This window comes from Sciurus vulgaris (assembly GCF_902686455.1).
Source record: "Sciurus vulgaris genome assembly, chromosome: 12".
In the NCBI taxonomy this organism is placed as follows: domain Eukaryota; kingdom Metazoa; phylum Chordata; class Mammalia; order Rodentia; family Sciuridae; genus Sciurus; species Sciurus vulgaris.
In genome coordinates, this window is record NC_136473.1 from 100455573 (window position 1) to 100480531 (window position 24959).

At 45.8% G+C, this 24959-nt stretch overlaps 1 protein-coding gene across 1 annotated transcript in view; it reads right to left on the bottom strand.

The window, feature by feature from the left end:
• Positions 1-24959, bottom strand: part of CACNA1E (calcium voltage-gated channel subunit alpha1 E) — a 439155-nt gene that overhangs the window by 287075 nt on the left and 127121 nt on the right. Inside the window, exon 4 of the mRNA XM_079106943.1 lies at positions 7264-7530. Within this exon, the coding sequence (XP_078963069.1) occupies positions 7264-7530 (267 nt within the window). The remainder of the gene's footprint in view (positions 1-7263; positions 7531-24959) is intronic.

Sequence of the window (24959 nt, forward strand, 5' to 3'; positions counted from 1 at the left end):
TGACTCTGACCAGCCCCATGAGACAACAGTGTGGAAATCGAGAAGGAGGCATAGAAAGTTGAAAAACTTTCAACCGACAGCTACGTTGAAAGCTGGGACAGATATATGAGGATTTGTTTTATTCATTGCAGTCACTTTCCTCTCCTCTTCACTTGTCCAGGAGGCCACCCATGATGCCCTGGACCTGAGCAGTGGGAACACCAGTCTGATCACCAGCAAGACTCTGCCTACCACACTGACCGGAGCATCTCCTCTTTTCCCCTCTAACCTGTTACCTACCTTCCAGCCACATCCTTTGTATCCTTCCTACCCCTCCCCTAAATGGGAAAAGAAAATAAAGAAAACCCCCTTTTAATTCCACATCTGAAAGTGGCCTTCCAAATTCTTCAGAGATGTAGCTTCCTGATGCAGCAGAACCAAATGCACATACATATATATGTATGTGTATAATATATATTATATGAGGATCTATATATTATATTATGAGCTTATGAAGATATATATTATGAGGATATATATACATTCTTATACATATCCTCATTATATATATATATATATATCCTCAAAATTATGCAAACTTGCAAGCATGATTCATACATTGGTATGAATCAGACCACACTTGGCACAGGTGCCATGAGGGGCCTCTCTCTGAAGTCCCTTATGACATAACTGGACCACAGAAGCCTGTGACTAGAGCCTTCCTGGTCACTATGATCCTAAGTCCTGCCCACCTGCTTCCAGAATGAGCTTTATTTTTCCAGAATGACTGCTTTAAAAAATGGCCAACTTCAAGCTCCCTCCCTCATTTTAATACACAAGAGAACATAGTGTATCTGCTTAGTCCTATGAATTTAGAGCTCAAAATACAAGATGAGGACCAGGGATATAGTTCAGTGCTTGTCTAGCATGCATCAGGCCCTGGGTGGATCCCCAGCACCACCAAAAATAATTCAATAAATCTATAAGAAGCTCCTAAGAAATACTCTCTGCTCTGCCAGCGGGAAGTCATGGATAAGTGACACTTTTAAAAGTCACTCATCGCTGTTCTCCTTAATCTGGCTCAACTTCACCTCTTATGGACACACCCTGGAGTTGTGCCTTGTTTTCCAGAGATGTGGACACAGTGCTGATTAGGGTTGATATCCAAAGACTGGCCAAAGAGGGAATAAAAAATTAAGGAAACATATTTTGGACACTTAGTGAGCAAAGACACGCCACAGACACTGCCCTGTAACACGTTTATCATACAAGAGACCACTAGGCTGAAGGAGCTTAAAAACTGCATTGTACTTTCTATACTATTAATTCTGGCATGGGAAACACGTCTGGAGCTCCCACACAAGCCCCTCCCTGCAGGTTCAAGGGAGGGGCAGAGAAATGATCCTAGATTGAGATATTTCTACCCCTCTTTGAAAGGGATAGCTTTAGAAGCTACGAGGTAGGGGTGGTGTTACACAGTAATTCCAATGCTTGCTCCACACCACACCCCCACCCAAATTCCTACCAGAACTTGAAAAGAAATGTTTACAGAAGCCTTTTCTTAGCTCAGTAGTCCAACACATATCAGCATGAAAAACTCAAGCTGATGAGAGGATTCTGAATGACAAGTACTTGGAGACATAAATACCTTCTAGTTAACTGTGGTCTCCAAGTAGAGGAGAGGAGTAGATGCATGTTTATGGGGTACCCAAAGGCAACAGGACTGTGTAGGAGGCAGTCATTATGAAAATGATGAGAGAAAGCATATTAAAAGATCGCCCCACCCCCAGATACCTTCCTCCTGTCAGTCACCCAGCAGAAAATAGAAGAACTTGGAGAAAAAGTTGATTTCTGAAGCTAACCCTTTGCAAGAGACCTTGACCATTTCTTAAGACGACGACAAATAGCCTTCTTTTTCTGAAAATCCTAGGAAAAACCCACACATAATGAATTATTCACAAAGGCTAAACCTAAAAATGAGAGAGGGAGAAATATAGAAAGATGAAAAGATGGGCAGAAAACTGGACAGAAAGAGAAAGTCAAGACCTGGCCTCTGCTTCTTTGAATAAAAGGATATTAATTACAGTTATGTTTAGGTTCCCTCTTTTACGACTTTGTGGTCAGTGATAAACAAAATAAATTCAGCAGAGGGGGCCTCTGGTGTCTGGGGAGCTGCAGCTTCCCTGAGAGTCCTGCCAAGGGTACAGGGAGTCTACTGATCTGTGGGTCAAACACATGGAGTTGAAGGGTTTGCAAGAGTTCTGACAGCTTAGCAAATTTTAACTGTTTTGTTTTAAATAAGAGTGTGAAGGTTGAAAGAAACCAGATGTTCTTATAAAGAGTGGGGAAAACGGCAGTTTGGGGAGGGGACACCTACCTTCTGTTCAGCGATGGCTAAAAAGAGAGAAGTAATTTTGGATGGAGCTAATAATTCCAGAGTCTGGTACTTGCAAGAGGAGACAAGAAGGCCTGCTCTCATTATTTCCCTCCTCCTTTAATTCAGAGTGCACTGTGCCTCTTGCAGGGAAGGCAACTGCAGGGAAGTGGGGAAATAATGACATGCAAACCAACAGACAAAACTATCACATCCAAGATATTTTTGTCTCCATCCTCAAGTCATTTCATTTCTGTCAAACTCCTTCACTCCAACTCAGTTTCCAGGCTACATCCCAATTACAAATGGCAACCACAACCAGTTTTGGCCTGACTTTCAGAGGAACCATTACCTACACCTCATATTAAGGACAAAGCCAACAGGCCATTCAGAGATTGCGTTGCAAGCCTCAGGAAACAGACCTTTATTCTGCAGCCCTGAAGCCAGCTTCAAGTCACTATTTAGTTGTCTGCATCTGTGCACTGGTACATGGAAGAGGTGGACCTTTTTGCACCATCTGATCACAGGATATAATTACACACTTCATCCTTGTGGGTTGCTCCCCTCCACCCTGACCAAGGCACCCTGACTCATGGTCTACTAGAGTTACAGCAAACCTGAAATTCTTACCAGGAACACAGTTTACTATCCTGCGAAGTGCTGTCTATTTACAGACAACCAGAGAAGGATAAAAGTATATGCCAAAATGGGAGATTTGGGGCCTAAAACTTTCCATAGTCCTCACCAAAATCCTCCAACGTGAGTTTACAATTTATTGAGCAATTTACAATGGAAAATTCACCATAATAAAACAGGAAAGCTCTGACCCGCAGTCCCAGAGCTTGGGGGATACACTGAAATTTTCCACAAGAAATCATGAATGAATATGGACAGGTTCATTATAATACGCTTTATCACCTCAGTGGCTGCAAGCACATTTGATCTTCCTACTTTAAACCATGTTCACTTCCACATAAAACATGTGTGCTTCCCTGCTGAGACAACCAAGTGGGTGGAGGGGAAAAAAAAATCTTCTACTGCCCATCTATGGCACAGTCCCCCAAGTCAGACACACCACTTCATCCCTTCAGCCCGATCTGGGAAAGTGGAAGCAAGTGTGGATATCTGGACAACCACACAAAAGATCCTGTGCATTCATGCACAGGACAACTGGCCCCAAGCACAGACCATTTAGAGCTGGTAAGCATGCAGCCCAATGACCATGGGATGGCCTTCAGAACAGCCAACAGCCTGAGATAATACTCTTGTTAGATCCATTAGATAAACCAGAAAGAAAAGGAGAAATCCTATAAAATGTAATATCACATTTTAAATCAGATTAGCATTTTCAAAAAGGCTATGGTATCCACTGCAGAAAAAGAGTGTCAGAAGAAAATAAAATTATCTCCCTATGCAGATGTAGCTTCCAAGAAAAATGAAGCACATTCAGAGTGGGCTGTTGACTTGCCACCATCTTTCATGCCAAATCTAGGTTATCTTAGGCATTTCTTCAAATAAGAAGTAGACCTCCTTTATTAACAGCTAGAGGATTCTATGAACATAAATTATATCATTTCTTTTACTTAATCATCCTTTCAGACCAATAAGGTTAAAACACAGCATACACAAGGGCATGTTATCCTCCTGGTCCCACAGTGACTTTCAGTGACTAATAAAAGTTCAAGTCTCACAACGTTAGGGTAGTGCAATCAAAATACTCAAGTGTGCTGCACACAAAAATATGTCAGTACCAAAGCAGGTCTTGACATGTTTTTTGAACAACTTTCCTGTTTTTTAACAATTTTGCCCCTACAAAGAACAGAGAACCACTTCCCAATATGGTCACCACCCCAAGGTGGACAATTGGTCAATTAAGTGCATAGTGATCATCTGGGGATCTTGTTAAAGGATTCTGACTCAGCAGGTCTGGAATGCAGCCCAGGACTCTGAATTTTTAACAAGCTTCCAGGTAATGCAGGTGCAACTCCATGCTCTCTTTGAGATACAAAAATCTAAACAACTGCACCTTGAACTAAGACCCTGCCCTTTAAGTGTTGCTGAAATTTCTAAAGGACTCCATTAATAACACAAGCCAATGTTTATTAGGTAATCAGGTAATGTTCTAAGCACTTGACATATATTAACTCATTTAATTCTCCCAGTAACTCATTATTCTCATTTTCACTATACAGATAAGGAAACACAGTCACAGAGTAATGAAATAACTTTACAAGGTCACAGAGTTTGTGACCGAACAAGGATTTAAACCCAGGCAGTCTAACTCCAAACTTCAGGAAAAACCACTACTCATTGACTCCCAGTAAGAAAAAGCAAAACATTTCAGGAAGCTGGACAGAAAGAAAGGGAAGGTGAGACTAGGAACTTAGCCGTAGTTTTGAAGAAAGAGCAGCATACAGAGGCGCAATGTTTCCACGTGGTCACCACCAGAGGGAATATATTAGTCAATTACCTTGTACAACCAGGAGAAAAAAAGAGTGGAATTTTTTTTTTTTTTTTTTTTTTTTTTCCAACTGGGCTCCAATAAGCGCGTTAGCAGATGTTCTCAGAACACTGTTAGAACAGCCTACAGGCTGTAGAACCACTGTAAAGTTTTCAACGGTGGAGGTAGAAAAGACCATTGGGACAGGGCTCATGGCCAAGGAACTGAACCTGATGCTGAAATCGACTCCCTGGGTTATCTCTCCTTTGACTCTGTTTGGCCCATTTTGACCAAAGACAGGGATGAGGAGTAAGATTCACAATCGCACCTCGCGCTCACAGCGCCTGGTGGAAAGGCGATGTCTTTGCAGCGGAAGAGAAAACGTGAATAGAGGCAACCGCATGGTGCAGGAAACGTACATCGTTTCCCAACCCGGGAGCCTGGGCCCAGCCGGAAGTACCCGAGGTGCTGAACTCTGCTGACTCGGGAGCCGGGAGAGGCCAGGGGAGTTTCGTTGGCGCTGTCCGAGGTGCCAACGATGGCTGCTGGCACACTTGCCACCCGCGGGGCGGTTGGGCGGCTTTGTCTACCGCAAGAAAACGGAAGGGCGCCTGTCTGAATAAACACGCCCTAAGAGAGGAACAGCAAAGCGGCGCCTGGTGGGTGGGAAAATTCGGAGACTCATAGAAGGCGGACGAGGGGTGGGGGGCCCGACTAGGAGATCGGTAGAGACCTGCCCGAAGGAGTTATTTGCAGCCGCAGCACGAACACAATGAGATCTGTCCGCTTTGTGCAGATCACCGGCTGGCGTGACTGCAGGGGCCGGACCCCTCCCCCGCCCCAAGCCCCCACCTAGATACGTTCAATTCAGTCACTGCATGGCCCGGGATCTCTCTGTGGGGGTGGGAATGCGGAGAGGAGGAGAGAGGGAGAGCCGGCCAGGGGTGGTTGTGGGAGGACGTGAACAGCAGCAGGAAGAATATCTGCTTAGAGATGCTCCTTCGCTTCCAACGAAGGGGTACTGCCTAGAAGCACCACGCGTCAGCCAATCGCTGAGCTGCTGAAGCAGGGAACTAGGGAGGAAAAAGGGAAGGCCTGGAACTGAGGTGGGGGTGGCAGGAAGATGCCCAGGCCCCTGGGGGAAGTGAACCGCCTGCCTGACTGATACTAGAGATCCCCGCAGCTCCAGCTGTCTCACTGCTGCACACCTGGAGCGTGAGGGTGGGAAGGAGGGTTAGGGGGAGAAGAGGAGGAGCCTCCTTTGCAGGTGCATCCTTCCCAAGAAATGTCCCTCCAAGAGCATCCAAGTCCCTTTCTGCAAGTCCACCCCCATATTTAACACCACATCACTTGCTTGCCTCCTACCAATCCCCTTCATCGTCCCACCACCTCCAAATCCTAATGGCCTTGCCAAGGCACCCAAATTCTTAGCGAGGCACAAGGCAGCGAGATGCCTAATCAGCAGCCTGCATTTGGTGCATTTGGTTAAACCTGCAAAGAAACTCCTCCAGTGTCATTCAGACACTACCACCATCAGAGATGCCCCCACCTGCTCTTTATGAAAAGCAGTCCCTTTGGAGGAAGACCCAGATTGCTTGCACACCTCTGGTCATCGCTGTTGAATTCAGGCCCAGCAGATCTGTCTGATCCTGGGTACTGGGAGAGCAACCAGCTGAGTCAAGTGCTAAGAAACAGGACCACCCAACCCAGGATGAAAGAAGGAGCAGATGGGCCCTGGTGAGCTGCTCTTCCTTGGCCAAGAAGAGAACTCCAACTTTGAGCAGTGTGGGCAGTGGTGGCAGAGATCTCCTCTCCTGACAGATACTCCTTGCTCCACTTTCAGTGGAACTTAAACTTCAGTCCCCAGAGTTAGCTGGGTCCCTAGCCAAATGCCTGTTTTATTTATTCATTTGTCTATTCGTATACATGGTTTTGGCCCAGTGCTCTTGGAGCTTCTGAACTGATAAATTCCCTCATGGATGTTCCACTTCTCTATTGGAAGACAGTGAAGGTGTCTCTCCAGCTGGTAGGAACTGGGGCAGAGGGGCTGGCTTCGAGGGTGGAAAAGGGAAAACTGATAGCAAAGAAAGCCCTGGGATGAGGGTGAACCCAATCTCTGTAGAGTGCAGCTTATGAAAGGTCTGGGGGGATTGGTGGGGGGCCATGAATCAGACAAAGCCCTGCCCCCAAAGGGGCAGACACCGCAGCACCATGCACTCAGAGACGCTAGAGAGTTCCACACGGGAAAAATAAAAAACCAAAAGTCTTACCTTATAAAACACTAGTGCCCAAACAGGTATCCATGGCACCAAACTTGCCCCTTAGGTGGAACGAAGTAAAGAGTGCACTTCGGCAAAGGGGCAAACTGGCACCAGGAAGGGGTGGGAGATAAATTCCATGCTAGTTGTCCCCCCTCACCCGAAGAAAAGCAGAGGGGAAGAAGGGAGTTATGGTGGGCAAGAAAGGATATGGCCAATCGATGAGCTTCTTGGCGTACTTCCTGACAATGTTATCTTCTCCGAAGATGAACAGGGATCTGTTGACGGTGAAACAGTTCTGCCGGACGGGAATGGGGTTGTACAAAGCCATAGTCCGCGCCCTCTGCGCTTTCGACTGCTTGTAGGCAGCCGCCTGCCCCGAGGCCGGCACTGGGGTTCCTTGTCGGTTCCTGCTCTGGTCCGAGTCTCCATCGCCCGACCCCGGCCTGCCGACCACCGCCTCCCCGAAGCGAGCCATCCTGAAGTTTAAACAGACAGAAGACAGACAAAGGTGATCGCCGAACACCCGCACACAGCAACAAGCAGAAAGACACACGGAGGCTCAGAGCCGCATCCAGACAGGCTCGGGGACCACCGCCTCTGGGGAGCCCGCGAGCTCTTCGGAGAGGCGGCAGCAGCAGCAGCACTGCCGCTCTGAACTGTTGAATCTAAATACAACCTCTGCGAAGCTCCATTCCTCAAGAAGAAAAAAAGGGGGTAGGGCTTGGGGGTGCTCAGTTTCTGAAGGCAATTTTTTTTTTTTTTTTTTTTTTTCAAAATGCCAGCGTGTGGTGGTGTTCAGGGACCGGAGAGGAGAGGGGTGGAGTAGGCTGCTCTTCAAACATAGCTCCTTTTCTGGCAGACGCACCACCTAGTTCAGGGAGAGAGGCAGGCACCGGCCCGCTAGGTAACAGTTTGGTGATTTATTGGTTGGGGGAGGGGTAAAAAGGGAGGGGAAATGAAAACAAAAGAACTTTGAAAAGCAGAAAAGACGAAGACGGGTTACGGTGACATGCTTTATAACGCCATCCCCTGCAAGTCCATCTAAGAAATTCCACAGCCAAGACTTGGGTCTTTAAATCTGCCAGCACAGACGCATCCGAAGGTTGGAGAGAGAGGGAGGGAGGGGGGAGAGCGGTCCCGAGGTTCCTGCGTAAACCGCAACGCCCAAAATATCAAAATAAGAAGTCGATCCAGCCCGAGGGGGACAAATGACTTCACGGCTCCTGCGTTTGGGGTAGAAGTTGAGCAGCATCCAGAGAGCAGCGAAAGCCGAGTGCCAGCATCCGCCCGGAGCGCTCGCTGCCGCCGCCGCCGCCGCCGCCTCCCCGGATCAGCATGCAACAGCGATCCGCGGCTGCGCCGGGGAGAGGGCGGGAGCGCCGGCGGGCGGGCGGGCGAGCTCGCGGGCGAGGGAGGAACAGGTTGCAGCCAGCCTGGCGGTGGCCCGGCGCGGGACTTGTCTAGGACCGAACTTCCTCAGTAACGACCAGGTCTTCCTCTGGCACCCCGCCCTCCCGGCTGCACAGAGCCGAGAAGACGCAGGAGAGGCGGGAGCGAGCAGGGCGAGCGGGAGCGGAGCGCGGAGGCGCGGCGAGGCGGCCGGGCGCGGGGGAGGGGCGGCCTGCGGCCCGAGCCGAAGGGTCCTGGGCGCTGAGGCCGGTTTGCCTAATTGATGTATTCGGCCGAAGGGTTGTGGGCCTCTGCAAGGGTTCACCGAAGAGTCGCCTTTCCCCCCAAGTGATGCTGGATACGGGCGCTGGCGGCGCGGCGGAGTCTCCGCAGGAGAGCGGGGGCTGGCGTGGGGTGCACAAGCACTCAAGCCTCGCGTTCCCGCAGAGAGGGGTCCGCAGTGCTGTGTCCCATTCGTGCCGCGCAGTGCCGGGCCCGCAGCCGCCCTAGCGAGCAGTCCCGGCCTTTGCGCCCTGCGCTCGGCTCACCAGGGCCGCGTCGCTGCTAGCTCTGCACCTCGCAGGCTCCGCGAACACCACCAGGGATTTCCACGGAGAAGAAAGCACCCTCTTACCACCTCCCTTCTTATCTCCCTGGGCCTCTGCGGGCTGCACTCCCGGGGGAGTTGCTGCCCTCCCTCCACTAACGTGTGGCCACCTGGATTCCACTCCATCTGATCCCTGTGCCTCACCTCCTGGAAGAGTGGTCCAAATATCCCAGGCCCTGGATGGTGAGGGCTGCGCTAAACCTACCTTCTCACAATTCCAACAGGATTGGATGCGTCTTTTACTCCCACATAAGCCCCACTGACTTTCTCAAATCTACCCCCATTAATGAAGTGAAACACAAAATTAGTATTGGAGCTGTAGAGAGAGGCGAGGTGGACAAGCCCCAAAGAAAGAACCTTCCTCCCCCGTGCTCAGCCACCAAGCCCTTCCCCACAGGTGACTTGGTGTTTTGAACTGAGGACAGGGACCAGCTGTCCCCTACATGTCCACACTAGCTGGGGCACACCTTTCTCTGCTCTTTCCTGCCTGTCCTCAACACATAGTCCTGTCCAAATCCCACCTGAGCAATGGGAGGAAGGAAATAAAAGTTGAGCAAAGCCCAGAGGTTGAAGATCATGGGTGAGTGTGGCTTGGTGTGTGTGAGGCTAATAGGTGAGTAGGGAGATGAAATGTGAATGTGAGGCACGTGTGTTCCTCTGGGTGCTCATCAGTGTGTGTGGGCAAGGCCATGTGAACACTGACTAGGTGTCTATTGTGTGAGAGTATATGGTTTGTGTGTTCGTGTCAAAGAAAATGCTGAGTGCTGAAAACCCAAAGAAATGGTCTCAAGGTGTCCACCCTGAGCTACAGGGGACAGCATGTTGACCTTTTGAGTCAGGTGAATCCATTTTAGGCCAAATTACTATTCAAGATGAATCAGCTCTAATTGTTATTTTGATTTCGCTATCATACCTTTCTCTGTACTTCTCACCTTAATTAAAGGTCCTCTTCTTTCTAACTACCTAGTCAAAAGTGAAAAGGGAGGTACAATGACCATCGGGAGTCACTTAGAACCATCACAAGTGGCTGTCTCAGTACCCTGTGAACTTCACAGGACTAGAAAGGGCTTTTAGATATTATCAAGTGCATGTCCTGGCTTTCCAATTGGACCATAATCCATAGCACAAGATCCATTCAAATCATTCATTTGACAAATATTTTTAACACCTTCCCTACCAGGCACTGTTTTAGGCACTGAGGATACACTAATGATCAAAATGGATGATGACATAAATAATGTATCTTCTTAGGGTAAATATGATAGTGCAGCCCCAAGGACTAGCAAGCTTCCTAGACCTCACTCTCATGCTGAGACTTGACCCCTTCCTTTCCTGGCCCTGCCTTGGCAGGCTGGATGGTGGTATGTCTGTTTGTTAACTCCCAGGATGAGCAGGGTTCACTAGCTTTTTACCTCCCAGCACAGATTCTTGGAAGATCAGAGGTCCCTGACTTGTCTCCTCAATGTCACCCACTCACAAGATCCAATGTTAATCCCCTTTCCTCTTTATCACATCCTGTGTTCTCTGTGGCTGCTGTAACTCCTTAGAGACTTAGAATACTCAGACAGGATACCGTACATGGAGACTGAGGACCCACTGGAGCTGAGACTGCCTTCCTGCTTCCCAGCCGGCAGGCTTCACAAATGCACGGGCTAGGGGTGATGTGGGAGCACACTGGGGAGCCTATGTTGGGGACTTAAACGGGAGATACTTTGCAGCCCAAAGGGATGGGAGCAAACATGATGGTGTCCATGGCTTTGCCAAGGGACCTGTCCTAAGGACAGCAATTCTAATGGGAAGGCATACTGCCTTCTTCAGCCTGCACCTAGCTGTCCAAGCTCTGGAGAGCCTTGAGGTCTATGTGTCTATACTGGCTTCATGCTCTCCAATCCCCTGTTCTTCCAGCTGCCAGACAGCTACCATTTTAATGGCTAAGTAATAATTGTTCAGTAGTTATCAGTTTACATAACCATGACAGCTGGCCCTCTGCAAACCTCTGAGGTCAGCCCGGCAACGCGTGTATTATGACCCTGATTTGACACACAAAGCTGCAGAGTTTCAGAAACCTAAAGTCTTTTGTCCAGGTCTGTCAAGAGGCAGTGTGGACTTTTAACTGATATTCTTTCCAGTTCTAATACCCAGGCTGTATGGCTCCAAATTGTTCACCATCAGGAGAAGAAACTCTACAATGATGCTAAGATTGTGGAAGTGCTATGCCTACCATTCTCAAATTGAATTTCATCAGTGACCAAATGCTTCCGGCACCATGCTGGCAACACTTCTACTACCCTCAAGAGAGATCGGGCCATTGCCATAGTGCTCCTCATAAGGGAATTTGGTGGACATTTTTCTTCCAGTACTCCTAGTTCCACTGACCCCTTAAGAACCCATAAATGGAAGTGTGGAGAATCGGCTTCTCATCAGAACACTGACTGAAAATCAGTTTGAAGACCATCGGGAAAATCCCTTTGCAGCCTCAGAGGGACAGTAGCTGTACTTTCCTGTTGACAGAGCACCATCTACTGGTCACTAGTGAGACATCGCCGTGAGCATAGGTTCTTGGCAGCCCAGCACCCCATGCCCATGCCTCAGAGCCCAGACATTCCTAACAGTTGACCTCTCGTCACCAGCCCCCTGTGGCTTGTGTGTTGAGCTCTAAGCCCTAAATTTTACCCCCATGAAACCAACCCATCTCACAGTACCTAGAAAGTACAGCCCACACACTGGGCACAAGGTCACCGCTGTAGGTATACACACACAGAGAAGGTAAGACAATGGCAGCCAAATGCTCTACATATTTTTCTGCAAGCAAAAATAGGAATCCAACGAGAGCAAATGAAGCAAGTGAAAAGCTTTGCTAGATTACTGATTCCATGCAGATTATTAAATTTCAAAGCCTTTATCCTGTAGCCCTGCTGCAACTCCAGTGAAACACCCAAGATGCAGGCAAGAGTGGAGAAGACTAGGGGAGAGTCTCTCCAGGCTCCTCTGAAAAGAGAAGGAAACAAGATGGTCATAGCATCCCCAGTCCAGGCAGGCCATGGGAGCTCGTCCTAAGAAGACATATGGGAGTGGCAAGAGTGGAGAATCAGCCTATTCCCCTCGTCCACAAAGCTCTTCCCAGACATGAGAGGCCTTAGGCCATCTTCATAGGAGATTTTGGCCCATCACTGCGGAATCTGCAAATCTGGGCGTCAACCAAAAGGCACGTGCCCTCCGACCAGCCCTGCTCTCTCATCTGCCCCTACCCTGCCAGCCTCACCCAGCTGACTTACACTTTTAACTATCAGAGCCCCTTCTGTTCTATTTTTCCCCCGTTGAGCTTTTCCAAGAAATAGACTCTTATGCAAAGCAGTGCTCTAAGGAACATAATGCAGAGAGGACTTGGGAGTGGGTTCTTAAGAAAAAAGTTGGCAGGAAACCATGTGCAAATGCATAGCAGAGCAGAAGAGCAAGATGGCAGTGCAGACATCTCGGGAGTCTGCTGGCTTCCACAGCACCACACAGCCCTGACTTGAGTGGAAACCCAACTCCACATCCTTATATAATGTCCAGCCCTCGAACCGGCATCTCTCAAACCTAGGCCTGAAAAGCACCAACACTCTGTCGGCTAATGAAAGGTCCACAACTTTAGCTTACGGTATTTTTGAGATCATTCATTAATGACAACTCAACATCTCCTGGGTGCCCGTCATACTTATGGAATCTCAGGGCATCTTTGCTGCAGAACTGTGAGGCCCCTTCTATTATCTGAGGCTGAAGCAGGAGAGGCAGGATTTGTCCAAGTGCATAGAGCTAGGAAATAGCAAGGCCAGGTCTCCTGATAATAAGATCAGGATTCTGTACAGTATGTAGCCATATTAACATACTGCATGTCAGAATAATGTTTTTTTCCTTAAAAGTCAGATAATAGGTGTGATCTTGGAACTTTGTAGAGGTAAGGCCTGATCCGTCTCCCAGAGGTTTCAATCTCTAAGAATGCATACTTCCCCCTGTCCCATAGGCATCATGAAAAATTGTTAGTCAATATGTGTAAAACTCTAAGTACACAGCTGGTACACAGTGAGGGTGGCATGAAGTGCTTGTTCCATACATTTCAGCTATGGAGGCCATGACCACACAGCCAACCCCGCACACCCGGCGGCTCTGCTTCTGAAATCACAGAAGTGCAGCCTGGGATGGCTTTGGTGTGTGTGTCCAGAGGGTGAATGGAGGAGCAGAGATGTGAGAGCCTGAGACATGGTCTAAAAGCAGAATGGAGAAGAGGAGCAGAAAAAAGGAAAATATCAGACACCAGTGTCTGGGGAGCCCAAAGGCTGTGGTACCTGAGAGAACCATACATTTGGTTACTTATTCATGAATTCATAAACCCATTTAACAAGTAGTTATTAAGCCCTTTTCATGTGCCAGGTTTTGTTCTCAGGGATTCTGAGGCTCAAAGATAAATGAGACACAGTCACAGGCTCTCAGAGCAGGGAGCTGGAGAGAGGAAAAGGCGACACATACCTGTGAAGGACTCCAGGAGAGGCAGCTGTGGCATGCACCTGGGAAGAACCAAGAAGGGAGACATCCCCTCTGACAGGAGGCAACCAGAAAAGGGACGAATCCCTGAGATCCTTGGAAGGGGTGGCCCTGGGGGCGTGTGGCAATAGTCTGGAGCCTGAGTGCTTGGGGTGTGGACTGTATGCAAGCTGCACGGTATTGATTAAGTAATCGGCATTTTAATTTTGTTTCACTGTATCTAGGATCACAGAGACTGCAGCATTACACTTCAATCCTTTCTTTTCCATAAGAAGAAGTCACTTTTAAGCCTGAAGAAAAGCTAACTGGGTTTAACCTAATAGGTCTTAGTCCTCATAGTGGAAATCAAGGGAAAGTTGCAGAGTTTAGCCCCAGGCAACAAAGGCTGCCTTTTCCATCACTGCCCTCCTCACCTCCTACCCTCGGGGTCCAACCTGCTGCCCCACCAAGGTGAGGTGCAGCAGGAGACTCTGCAGAGCCCCAGCTCTGACTGAGGAGGGTGAGCAGAGGGTGAGAACAACTGACGGAAGCACGCCCATCCATCCACCCCCGTGGCCTCTTGACTCAGAAAACACAACACAGCCCACACACTGCAAAGCTCGCTCAGCCTGGGTGGGCTCGGGCTGACTCATTCATTCAGCAAACATACAATGAGCACCTTCCACATGTCGGGCAGCGTGTCAGGTGCTGGGAGGAGAAGGACCCGGAGGGATGCTGCACGTGTTTGTCTGTGCTTGATGCACTCTCCACGCATCCCCCTTGAAGATAATGCCCCAAGAGCAGAGAACACAGCTCATGCTGAAGCAGAGCTGAGAGGAACCCTGAAGACCCAGAGAAAAGAACCAGATTCCATCACACCCACCAGTCTTGCCTCTCCCAGGGCCCTTTGGGTGGAAATCATCAGCAGATTAAGCCACCACCTGTCCATCACCACACCCTCTCTCTCCCACTCTCTCCTACACTGAGCAGCTGGTTACACCCACCTGGTATAAAATAATCAGAGTGAATAAGGCATACCCATATGATATGGACTCGAGGCCAGTTTTGAAATGTACACCTGGCCAGGCCATTTGCTGGCTCTTCAACCCTCCACTCCCCAGAAAATGCACTAAGACCCTCCCTGACCTCCCCCGTGGTCCTGATCTAATGCTCCTCTTCCCTGACCACTCTGCAGCATGTGGCACTGTTAACCTCCCCTCCTCCTCAGCAATTCTCCTCCCCAGCCAGCATCCCATTACCACATCTCCCATTGCCTCACTATCTCCTTCTCTTATTCCTTGCAGTACTCTCACCCCATTGTGGGAGTGCCCCAGAGTCTTCAATCCCTTTATCTTGGCTCTGCTTTCTTTCCCTTTGAGGTCACGTTCTTAGCCACAGTTTCAACTGTCCCCTATACTCCCATATCTAGCCCCTAGCCCTCACCCGTAACTCTCCCTCCTAAAATTCCAGTTTATATCCACGTGACATCATTCTCTCTTCTCTTAATCACTTACCTTCATTCAGTGGCCTTTCCACGGCCTATAAAATGGCCAAACTCCTTAGCCTGACAACTCAAGACCATCTGAATCCAGCCCACCTTTCCCACACCATCTCCCATGGACCACACAGGATTAACACAGTTGTAACAAACATGACTTGTCTACTCCTATCTCAAAGCCCTGGCTCACAGCACCTGCTTCAGACCAATCCAGGGACATTCTTCCTCTTTTCTGCTTCTCCAGTTTCCGCACATCCTTCAAGGCACAATTCAGTTCAATTCCACCTCCAACATGAAGCCTTCCATAATCTCTCCAACTCTATAGCCTCTACCTCCTCCTGAATCACAGACCTTCTGTGCCATTCATGCTGTGTTTACTCATTGTTATCTGCTATGAACATAACTTCGCCATTGCATATTGCATTGCATTATATATGCCTTGTCTCCTCATTTGTGGTGTGAGCTTCTCAGGAGCAAAGGACATATCTCCCCCTTCATCTTACTACCAAGAGTGCCTGCATTACATTATCCTCAGAGCAGGCCTTTACCAAGTAAGTAGTAAGTTAATGAACGAATCTCCTGCAACAATTTTCAGTGAGCAGTACTGATGCCTAATTATTCAGCACTGATCAGGTATCTGGCCTAAGGAGCTGCCCTTCCCCTGATTCTCTTCTGCTCTGTTGCAGATGTTTCCAGCTGTCCCTTCCAGGTAGAATGGTTCTCTTTCATTTTAGATCAAGAAGGGATGCTTGCCTCTCTTGCAGGAGATCATGCACCTCCAGTTCAGGGGGAATATTTCCAGCAGCATAACAGCTTCACCCTCATCTTGTCCATCACTAAGTTATGGGGTTCACTTTCCTAGGAGTGTCTCCTGCTCTTAAAAACTTGGTTGAAATACGATAGGAGGAACTGGTTATTAAAAGAAAACATTCAGATCCCCACTTAGGGAATATTTCAGATCCCTCACCACAGAAGAGGAAAACTACTCGAAGAATTAAATTTCTGCTTCAAAGAAAAAAAAAATCAACAACAGTTTTAATTGGTTTTACCTTTTCTCCCTACAAGAAAAGTAGCAAATGCCATCATATGTCTCTTTCCCTCATGAAGAATTACACAAGAAAAAGACATCACTCTCACACACAAACATGCACACACACACCACTTGCCTATATGTGGAGACATCCACTAGATTCAGGTCAATCTCCAGTCTGCCAATCAAGTGGACAGACTTGCAAGTGACTTTCCCATGCAAATGGGAACTTGTAGACGGGCTTCACACAGTGCATTCAAATGTAAAGAATTAGAAGCTCTCTTGAAGATTTCTCAATATTCTCCACGTGCCATTTTTAAACAGGAAAGGTGAAAACATAATGCTCAATTGAAAGAGAACTTCTATAACATTCCTCTCTGGGATCCTTACCAAGTCAGTCCCTTGGACACAGACACATAGATTCACTCACAATACCGTCTTTCCCCTTAGAGACTAGTTTTGTTTTCATACAACCACTCTATCACTTGGTCACATGCTTCAAAATAATTCTGCCAGATGCACACAAGTAAGTATTAATATAACAATCCAAAACTTCCTATTATGTTGTTTTCTTTTGCCTAAATAATCTCTCTTCTCTAATAAGTCAACACTTCATTTTGTAAGTTTCAGAGCTATAACAACAAAGAGAAAAACAGACACACAACAAAAAAGAAAGAATAATTACAGGGTATAGGCAATGAGGTTTATCATTTTAATTATAATAAATATTAAATATTATTATTTCATTATTTCTCACAAGCATCCTATGTCATAGGTACTATTCAAATCCCAGTTTACAGATAAGAAAAGCATGGCTGAAAAAGACTAAATAATTTCCCTCAAGGTCAGACAGGTGGTTGGTGACAGCAGAAAATCAACTCTAGGTCTACCAGACTGTAAAACACATTATCTTTACCCCAAACTGTCCTTTAGTAATACCATCAGTAGAAATTCGAGTTAGTCATTTTAATTCATGGTGATCCTACAATTACAAGGAAGAAGAATATGTCCGGATTCTAGAGATGGTACTGACAGATCTCAGAATAAACGAGTCACTGGGGTATGAGACAAAACCAAGAGACTTGCACCTCAGTCCTAGATGGGTTTATAATCACGTGTGTAGAAATGGCCACAGTAATGCCTGACCCTGAATCTCAGGGGAGTGCAGAGACACCAAATGTGACAGGAGACTCTGTCCCACATTGTATTCCAACACACACTGGCGTTACTGGCCTGATCTGCTGCTGTAGATTTGCTTTGCAATGTCCCTGAGTCACATGAGTCATGCCAGGGGGGAATAAGTCCTCATCCAAACACTGCTTCAACTTTTCAAAACTCCTCCAAATCCAAAAGGTATGCCACTTGCCACACTGGCTTCCTGGGAGCATGTTATGCACCACTTACTTGGTCTTCAACGAATGGCCAAAACTATCCTAAATGCCCTGCTCTGGAGCTCCCTGGCGGGTCAGCCTCAGTTATCCATCTGGAAAAGCTTTGGGCCAAACTCTCTGGAGAGAATAAGGGAGGGACAGTGGGAAGGAGCAGGGATAGTTGTTCAGTGTTGGGCAGACCCAAGGGGAGCCCCGTCCTGCCATTGAGGGACATCCATTCTATTCATTAGGTATGGCTTTAATTTTTTTTTTCTTGAATACTTCTGCTGCCAACACGTGCCATGAAAGGATTCGGCAAATTTAAATCCTCCTGCCTCTCAACTTGTTGTTTTCCTGCCTGCACTCCAGCAGGTAAAACACCCACAGACTCACAGTGCTCTGGGCTGTAGAATTCACAGGAGTCTATAATGTTCAGGTTATTTTTAAACTTTCAGGCCACTCTCCCTCCCTAGGAACAGCAGGCCTGCCATTTAGAATGGTGTTTAACCCACACCCCACCTGCTTTGAAACTTTTGCTTTTTGTCTTAAAAGAAAAGAAGCAATCCTTTAGGTATATGCACGTACATACACACACACACCTAAAAGCTGAAGACAGTCACCAACCAGCTCAGTGGGGTGAAAGACCAGCTCACCTAATGATGTCAAGAATGTGACATGATGTATACAAAAATGCCTTGTAAATTCAGAGAGTCACACCACTGTGAGTGGAGACGTTGTTATATTTGCAGGGACAGACACCAGGCATTTTAGGTGATGTTGAAAGACAACTCCTTACTCCTAAACTCCCAAAAGGGAATCACAGGAGTACAAAGCATTTAAGGTTCTTCATTTACCTAGGGAACTGGGCAAGAGCTGACCAAGTGCTGTGTTGTAATTTTCTTCAAATCAATTCTCTTATTTTCTTAAGTGAAAAATATTGGGGAAAGGGAAAAAGAAATGCTAAAAACAACAAGAGAATTGATTAGAAGAATATAATAACTGACATTTGTGGAAGACAGAAGTACTACATGTTTACCTTATAAGGAATCCTCTGAGGTAGGTATGGTTGGAATCAACCATTTCTTAGATGCAACAAAAATTAAAGAAGCTTTCTCTGAACTAGTATAACACAGAGCTGGATTTGAAGCCTGGATCACCACATCTCCCTACACTCTTGCCATGGTGGTAAAGTCTGGGTCCCCTCTGAAATTCAGACTGAAATTTAATCCCCAATGAACCAGTATTAGGAAGTGGGGCCTTCAGGATGTCATTAGGCTGTATGGGCTTCTCTTGCAGCTGGGGTTAGTGTCTTATAAAAAGGCTAGTGGGAGTTCACTTGGCCCCATTTGCTTTCTGCCACATGAGGACACAGCATTCACCCCTCCAAAGGATGCGGTATTCAAGACCTTGTCCTGGAAGTAGAGACCAAGTCCCCAACAAACACCAAAACTGCCAGTGCCTAGATTTTGAACTTCCCGGCCTCCATAACTGTGAAATCAACTTATACTGTTCATAAATTCCCTAGCCTAAGGCATTTTTATTATAGCAGCGGGAATGGTCTGAGGCAACCTCACAGCAAGAGAGAACCTGAAGGAGCAAGTGTGACTTGAGCCCAAAGGCTGGATGGAACCGATTCCTAGGGCCTGGAGAAGAAGAGTTTGGGGTCAATCCAGAGTCAGTGTGGGCCAAGCAATGGACACAGCCTCCTCCAAACCATGGCCGAGGGAGAACAGGTGTAACCCCTTTGTCTGGAAACTATAGGCTCTGCATGAGCTCCAGATCTCCATACAGTCAGTCATCCAGGCTATGGGGAAGAGTATGGATCGGGCTGTCCCCATTGTCCTCCCCCCGGTGGTACACCTCTCAGGGCAAACCCTAGTGCTTCTATGGTCCTGGTGTGGCCAAAGTGCTCCAAGAACTATCATAAAACAAGTGAAGCAGCCTTGTTACTCAGCAAAGCTTTTAACCAAATGCCTGGCACATAGGAGGGATGCTCGCTCCTCTCCTCCAGCTGAGGCACCAACTGATAAAATGATCCACCAGGTGAACTCAACACTTTCACAGTTAAAAACATTCAAGGGATTTTTTTTTTTTTAAGTCGAAGCCTGCTTCCTGAATGCAGAGGCCCCTACAGGTTCCTGTGCATCTGGGACTTGGCAAGAACAGTTTCCCTCCCTTTCTGCTTCCTGGAGCATTTCCAAACCATGGTTCTTCTCCCACCTCCCCAACTGCACCTCCGCCTTCTTCCCCCTCCTAAATGTGCATATCCCCCAGATTCCGTCTCCTTCCTTCTTCACTGTGGACACACTCTGGATGACCTCATCCATCCAATGGCTTCAACTAAACTAGCATCTGGAAGACTCCCAAAGTTTTTTCTTTGGCCAGGTTCTTTTTTAAGTCCAGTACCATTTACAATTGCTCAGAGGGGCTCCTCCACCTGGAAGGCCTGACAACATCATGAATCAGCTGGTTTAAAAACAAACTCATCATCTTTCCCTCTCAACCAGCTCCTTCCCAGGTCTCTAATTCGGTTTGCAGCATTACAATCTTCCCCTAACTGGGGTTTAAAAAACCAACAACAACAACAACAAAAAAAAACCTTTGGACACATCTCTAACTGCCCTTCCCCACACCAGCCAGGCTCCAAGTCCTGGTCTTTTCTTTTCCACATACCACCTTCCCAGTCTCTTCACCTCTACCCCTCTCGAGTCAGAAGTTTATCCTTCTGCTCAGAAAACGAGAGAGCGTTCCTCACCTATCTTCCTCTTCCAGGTTCTACCACAACAACTCTTTGCTTAGCTCCACTCTGGCCATATCCTCACCCTAAGAGAAATAAAAATGAAGGACTTGTTCGATGTTGTATCTCCACTGAAAAACTCATTAAATTTATCTTTGTTGAATGAGTGAGTTTTCTAGTCCTTATCAAATATAACTATAGAATCATTATCATTTCAGGGTTGCAAGCACACTTAAGTGTCTTCCAATCCAAGTCCTTATTACCACCCCATTACACTCCCGGCAATACTTCCCACTACTGTTCCATGGAAGCAAGATTGTTGATTATCCCCCAAACATAGCTTGAAATTTTCCTCCTGCATATCATCTTTTATTTTCTTTCTCTTTTCCTTCCCTGCTTCCACAGCCACCAGTCTAAAAAAAAAAAAAAAATTGTGCTTACTAGCCCAGTTCACATGACACCATTGCTATGAAGCATTTTGTGATCGTATGGCAAAAGTGATCTCTCACTCTTGTGAGGACTTTGGCACTTGATGTCACCCTGCCCTGGAGACTGTCCTGTACACCTCTTCTCCCCTACCACACTGCAGGGGCCTGACTTCTACTCCTTGCAGTCTCCATAGTAATGAATGCAGTATCATGCACGTTTACATGTATGTTGAATGTATGAAGAAGTATATGAATAAATTAATGGCAACCACACACAAAGCCAAGTGGACATGGACTCCTTAGAGTCTGTGCCATCCTGGGAAGGTGCTGTGGGAGAAGCCAGAACGGATAAGCCTGATCTGGAGAAAATCAGTTCAGCTCAAGGAAGATCATCCTCAACCCTCACCTTGCAGGCACAAGCACAACCTACAAACCCATCAGGGCAAGATCAATCCCCCAGTACATGGAGGCAGACACAGTGGTCACTGTGACCCTGCAAAGCTCAGAGTACATTGAGATCCATATTTTTTTGTTGTTGGAAGAAAAGATGGGGATGTTTCTAACCCATTTCAGTGTATTCACATGTTCCCATAGATAGGAGGTTGGCTGAAGTGGCCTGTGTCAGATAGATGGTTAATCTGGATATAGAGCCACACTTATCAACCATACATACGTAATGTAGTCCTACACATAGACCTTTTCTAATCTTGCCATCTCACAGACAAGAAAAGACATGTGCAGCGGGGTGTCTCCACTTCAGCACTATCGACATCTCTGAGTCACATAATTCTTGTCATGTGGGGTGTCCTATGCATTGCAAAATGTCCTGCAGCATCCCTGGCCTCTAACCACTAGATGCCAGATGCACCCTCCTCCTCAGTTGTGAATGTCAAAGATGTTTCCAAACACTGCCAAATGTCCTTTGGGAAGCAAAAATCACCACCACCCCCAGTTAAGACCATTGGTGTTCAGTAAATAAATGAATTTCTCACAGTCACACCACTGGCATCCTAACCAGGGTACAGGAATCCCCAGTGCAATGCACTTGCCATAACGTGCACACCTTTAATGCACTGTCCTGTGTCTGGGAAGTCACAGCCTTTGGGAGTCAGAGAGAACTTCGAGCCGCTCCTCTGATTTTCCTATGGCCTCATAGCCGCGCAGGGGCTTCTGCACCTCAAGATAAAAGAGACCCATTTTCACCAGACTGAAGACAGAACCCAGGCTGAGAAGGAAAAGGTGACTACAACCCAGCATCATTGGCATACAGCTTGGCAACTGGGTCTCACACATCAGATTTCTCCTGACACTGAATACTAAGAAATACGGTAACAACGTCCCAAGAACAAGTCTCCCCCTCAGACTGGCTTTGTCTGTAGTGAAAACCCCACACTTACGTTTCAAACTCAGCATCCCCTCACCCCTCTGCTGGTCCTCCTGGTTCCTTTTCCCTCTTATTTTTAAAGCTAGAATCCTTCAGCTTTTCCTGTCACCGACACCCTTTGTGGCTTCCACTTGGCTCCTAGAATTTGCCTGCACTAAAATTTGAGAACCCTCTCCCTGCTTCCTGATTCTGATCTTTTATTTCCTAAAAAGACTCAATCGCCTCAGGCAAGACATTTGTGGGAGCTGCTGTAAGGAATTAGCAATGATCACCTTTCTAAGTGAATTGCCATTAGCTAAGCACTCATGTACCGTAGGAGAGGGCAGAAAATAACTGCCCACTAATGCACTGCTGCTCCCACCCACTTCCTCAAGTTCAGTCCAGGATCCTTACTAAGCTGTTGGTTGGGAACATCACAGTTATTGTAAGTCTAAGAGGACTCTATGTGTAGCCCCCAGGGAACACTTATGCATTTCTATTTTACAATATTCTCTTTGTAAAAGTCATTTAAGGATCCAATAGCAACATGATAAATTAAAAAAAAAAAAAAAACTCTTGTAAATTTCTAGAAAAACTAGCAAAGTATAGAATATATTTTGAAATATACATTGCAAGAGATAATGCTTGACTGGCAAAATATAACAGAAAATTCCTGGGGGAAAGGAAAAACAAAGAAGTAAATGTGTGACTTGAAAGAGCAGTTGCCCCAGGAGCAGTGATCAGTCCTAGTAACAGGGGATTTAATAGGTGGGTCTTAATGCTTACTTAAGAGCAAGTGTATGTGTGAGGGCACTCTAAAAAGAAGTTGGAACTAAGATTCTGCATGAAGCTTGGATACCTGAAAAAATACCTTCAGTGAAATAATGAATTGCATAAAAATCAACTCTACAGCAAAAGCATGTACTTAGGAAACCTGTGCCTCAGAGAAAGTGGGAAAAGCAAAATCCTGAGAAATCAAAACCCAAGATAGATTACCTATAATAAATAAAGGACTTATGAACTGAATTTACACTACATGTTCAGTGGGAACTCTTAGACCAAAAAAAAATGAGTAAATAAAGTAACATTCCTGGGTCAAGTAAGAGAATAGAAGAAACCCACTCTATAAGGCTATTCTCACAACCCAGAATAAACTGCATTTCTATAGGAAAAAGCAACCACTACTGGACATGACCTTGTAAGAGAACTTTTAAATCACCTAGGGAAATAATCTGGCATAAGGAAATGTTAACTGACAAGTAACATGAAGATTAGAGCCTAAGAACTTGAAATATTTTTAAAAGAGGTATATATAGAAAGGGAGTAATAGAATACAATGAAAAATGATAGATTTGAGAAAATAGCAAATAAAATTATTATAAGTAAACACATAACCATTGAAATGAAAGACAATAGATGAGTTTACTTTAAGATTAGACACAGGTAAGGAGAGAATCAGTAAATAGAAAAACACAGATGAGGAAACAGCCCAGAGAGATAAAGAAAGGAACATATGATTAAATCTCAAAGACATGGAAAACAGGGTAAAAAGATCCAGAATATACCTAAAGGGAGTTCTAGAAAGAGAGTTGGAGAGAATTCAAAGAGTTACAGGATAATGTTTCTAGTATTAATGGAAGATAAAAATCCTCAGAATCAACTATTTCATTGAATTGTAAGCAGGATGAATAAAAAATAAATCAAACCTATACACATTCTAGAGAAATATCAAAAGATCCAAAAGTGTGAAAAAAATCTTAAAAGTATCCTGAGAGAACAGATAAATTACCAATAAAAACAGCAACTAGATGATCAGTAATAATAATAGTAATGGAAGCCAAGAATTAATGGAATGATATCTTCAAGTGTTGAGAATACTCAGCTAAATTATCACTCAAAATTGGGGTTGAAATAAAGACTATTTTTTTAAAAAACAATCAAGTTTGCCAATCAAGTGCAGGTGAAATAAGTACTACGGGGCATTTCTGAACAAGTAAACTTAAATGAAAGAAAAGAATGGCATGGAAGACAATGGCATGATAAGCAAAAGATATTGATGACTATAAGAACAATTTATATATACATATTACATATATAATGAACAGGAAGATGATGCAACTAAACTACTGGATAACAATGCCATAGTTGTCAGATGTGAGGTGTTAATCAGAAGGAACACAGACTTGGCATGAGGTATCAGAACAGGATACTCACTAGAATTGTTTCTATTCAGTGGTGGACTTGAAGTACTAGTCAATGTAATAAGTGAAGAAAAAAGAATGAAAAGGCATATGGATTATAAAGGAATAAACACAGTTATTATTCACAGTTGATGCTGTCCATATACAAAATATAAGAGAGCCTACCCCCCAAAAAAAGCAATTTGAAGTAATGAGGATGTTCAAAAGGACATTGACTATAAAACCAGTGTGCAAAAGTACAAGTTCTGATGTACTTACAACAAAGAATTTGAAAAGTCACTTTTTAAAAGATACCATGCAGTAGCAACAAAACCATACAGCACCTACAACCAGATCAAATAAAAGATATAGAAAAGTTTTTAAATTATCTTGAGGGACTTTAAGGAAGGTCTAAGCATAGGAAAAACCATATCATATTCAGGGATTAAAAACTAAATAGCTAAGGAATGGCAATTCACTCCCAAATTAATCTAAAAGTTCATTTAATTCTTATACTTTAAATCCTATTTTTTAATGAAATGTGACAAATGGATACTAAAAGTCATATGGATGAATAAAAGGCAATTGCCAAAAGCATTTGGCAAGGGTTTAGAGAGAATTTACTCTAACAGCAAAACTACAAATTTTTAAGAATTGAATTAGTAAGCCATAGTGAGGGGGATATACAAATAGCCTGGTGGGATAAAATAAGATGTCCAGAAGTAGTGGGGAAGCATTGCCTCACCACTAAATGGTGTGGGGTCCAAGGACGAATCACGGGGAGGAAGATAAAATTGGAGCGT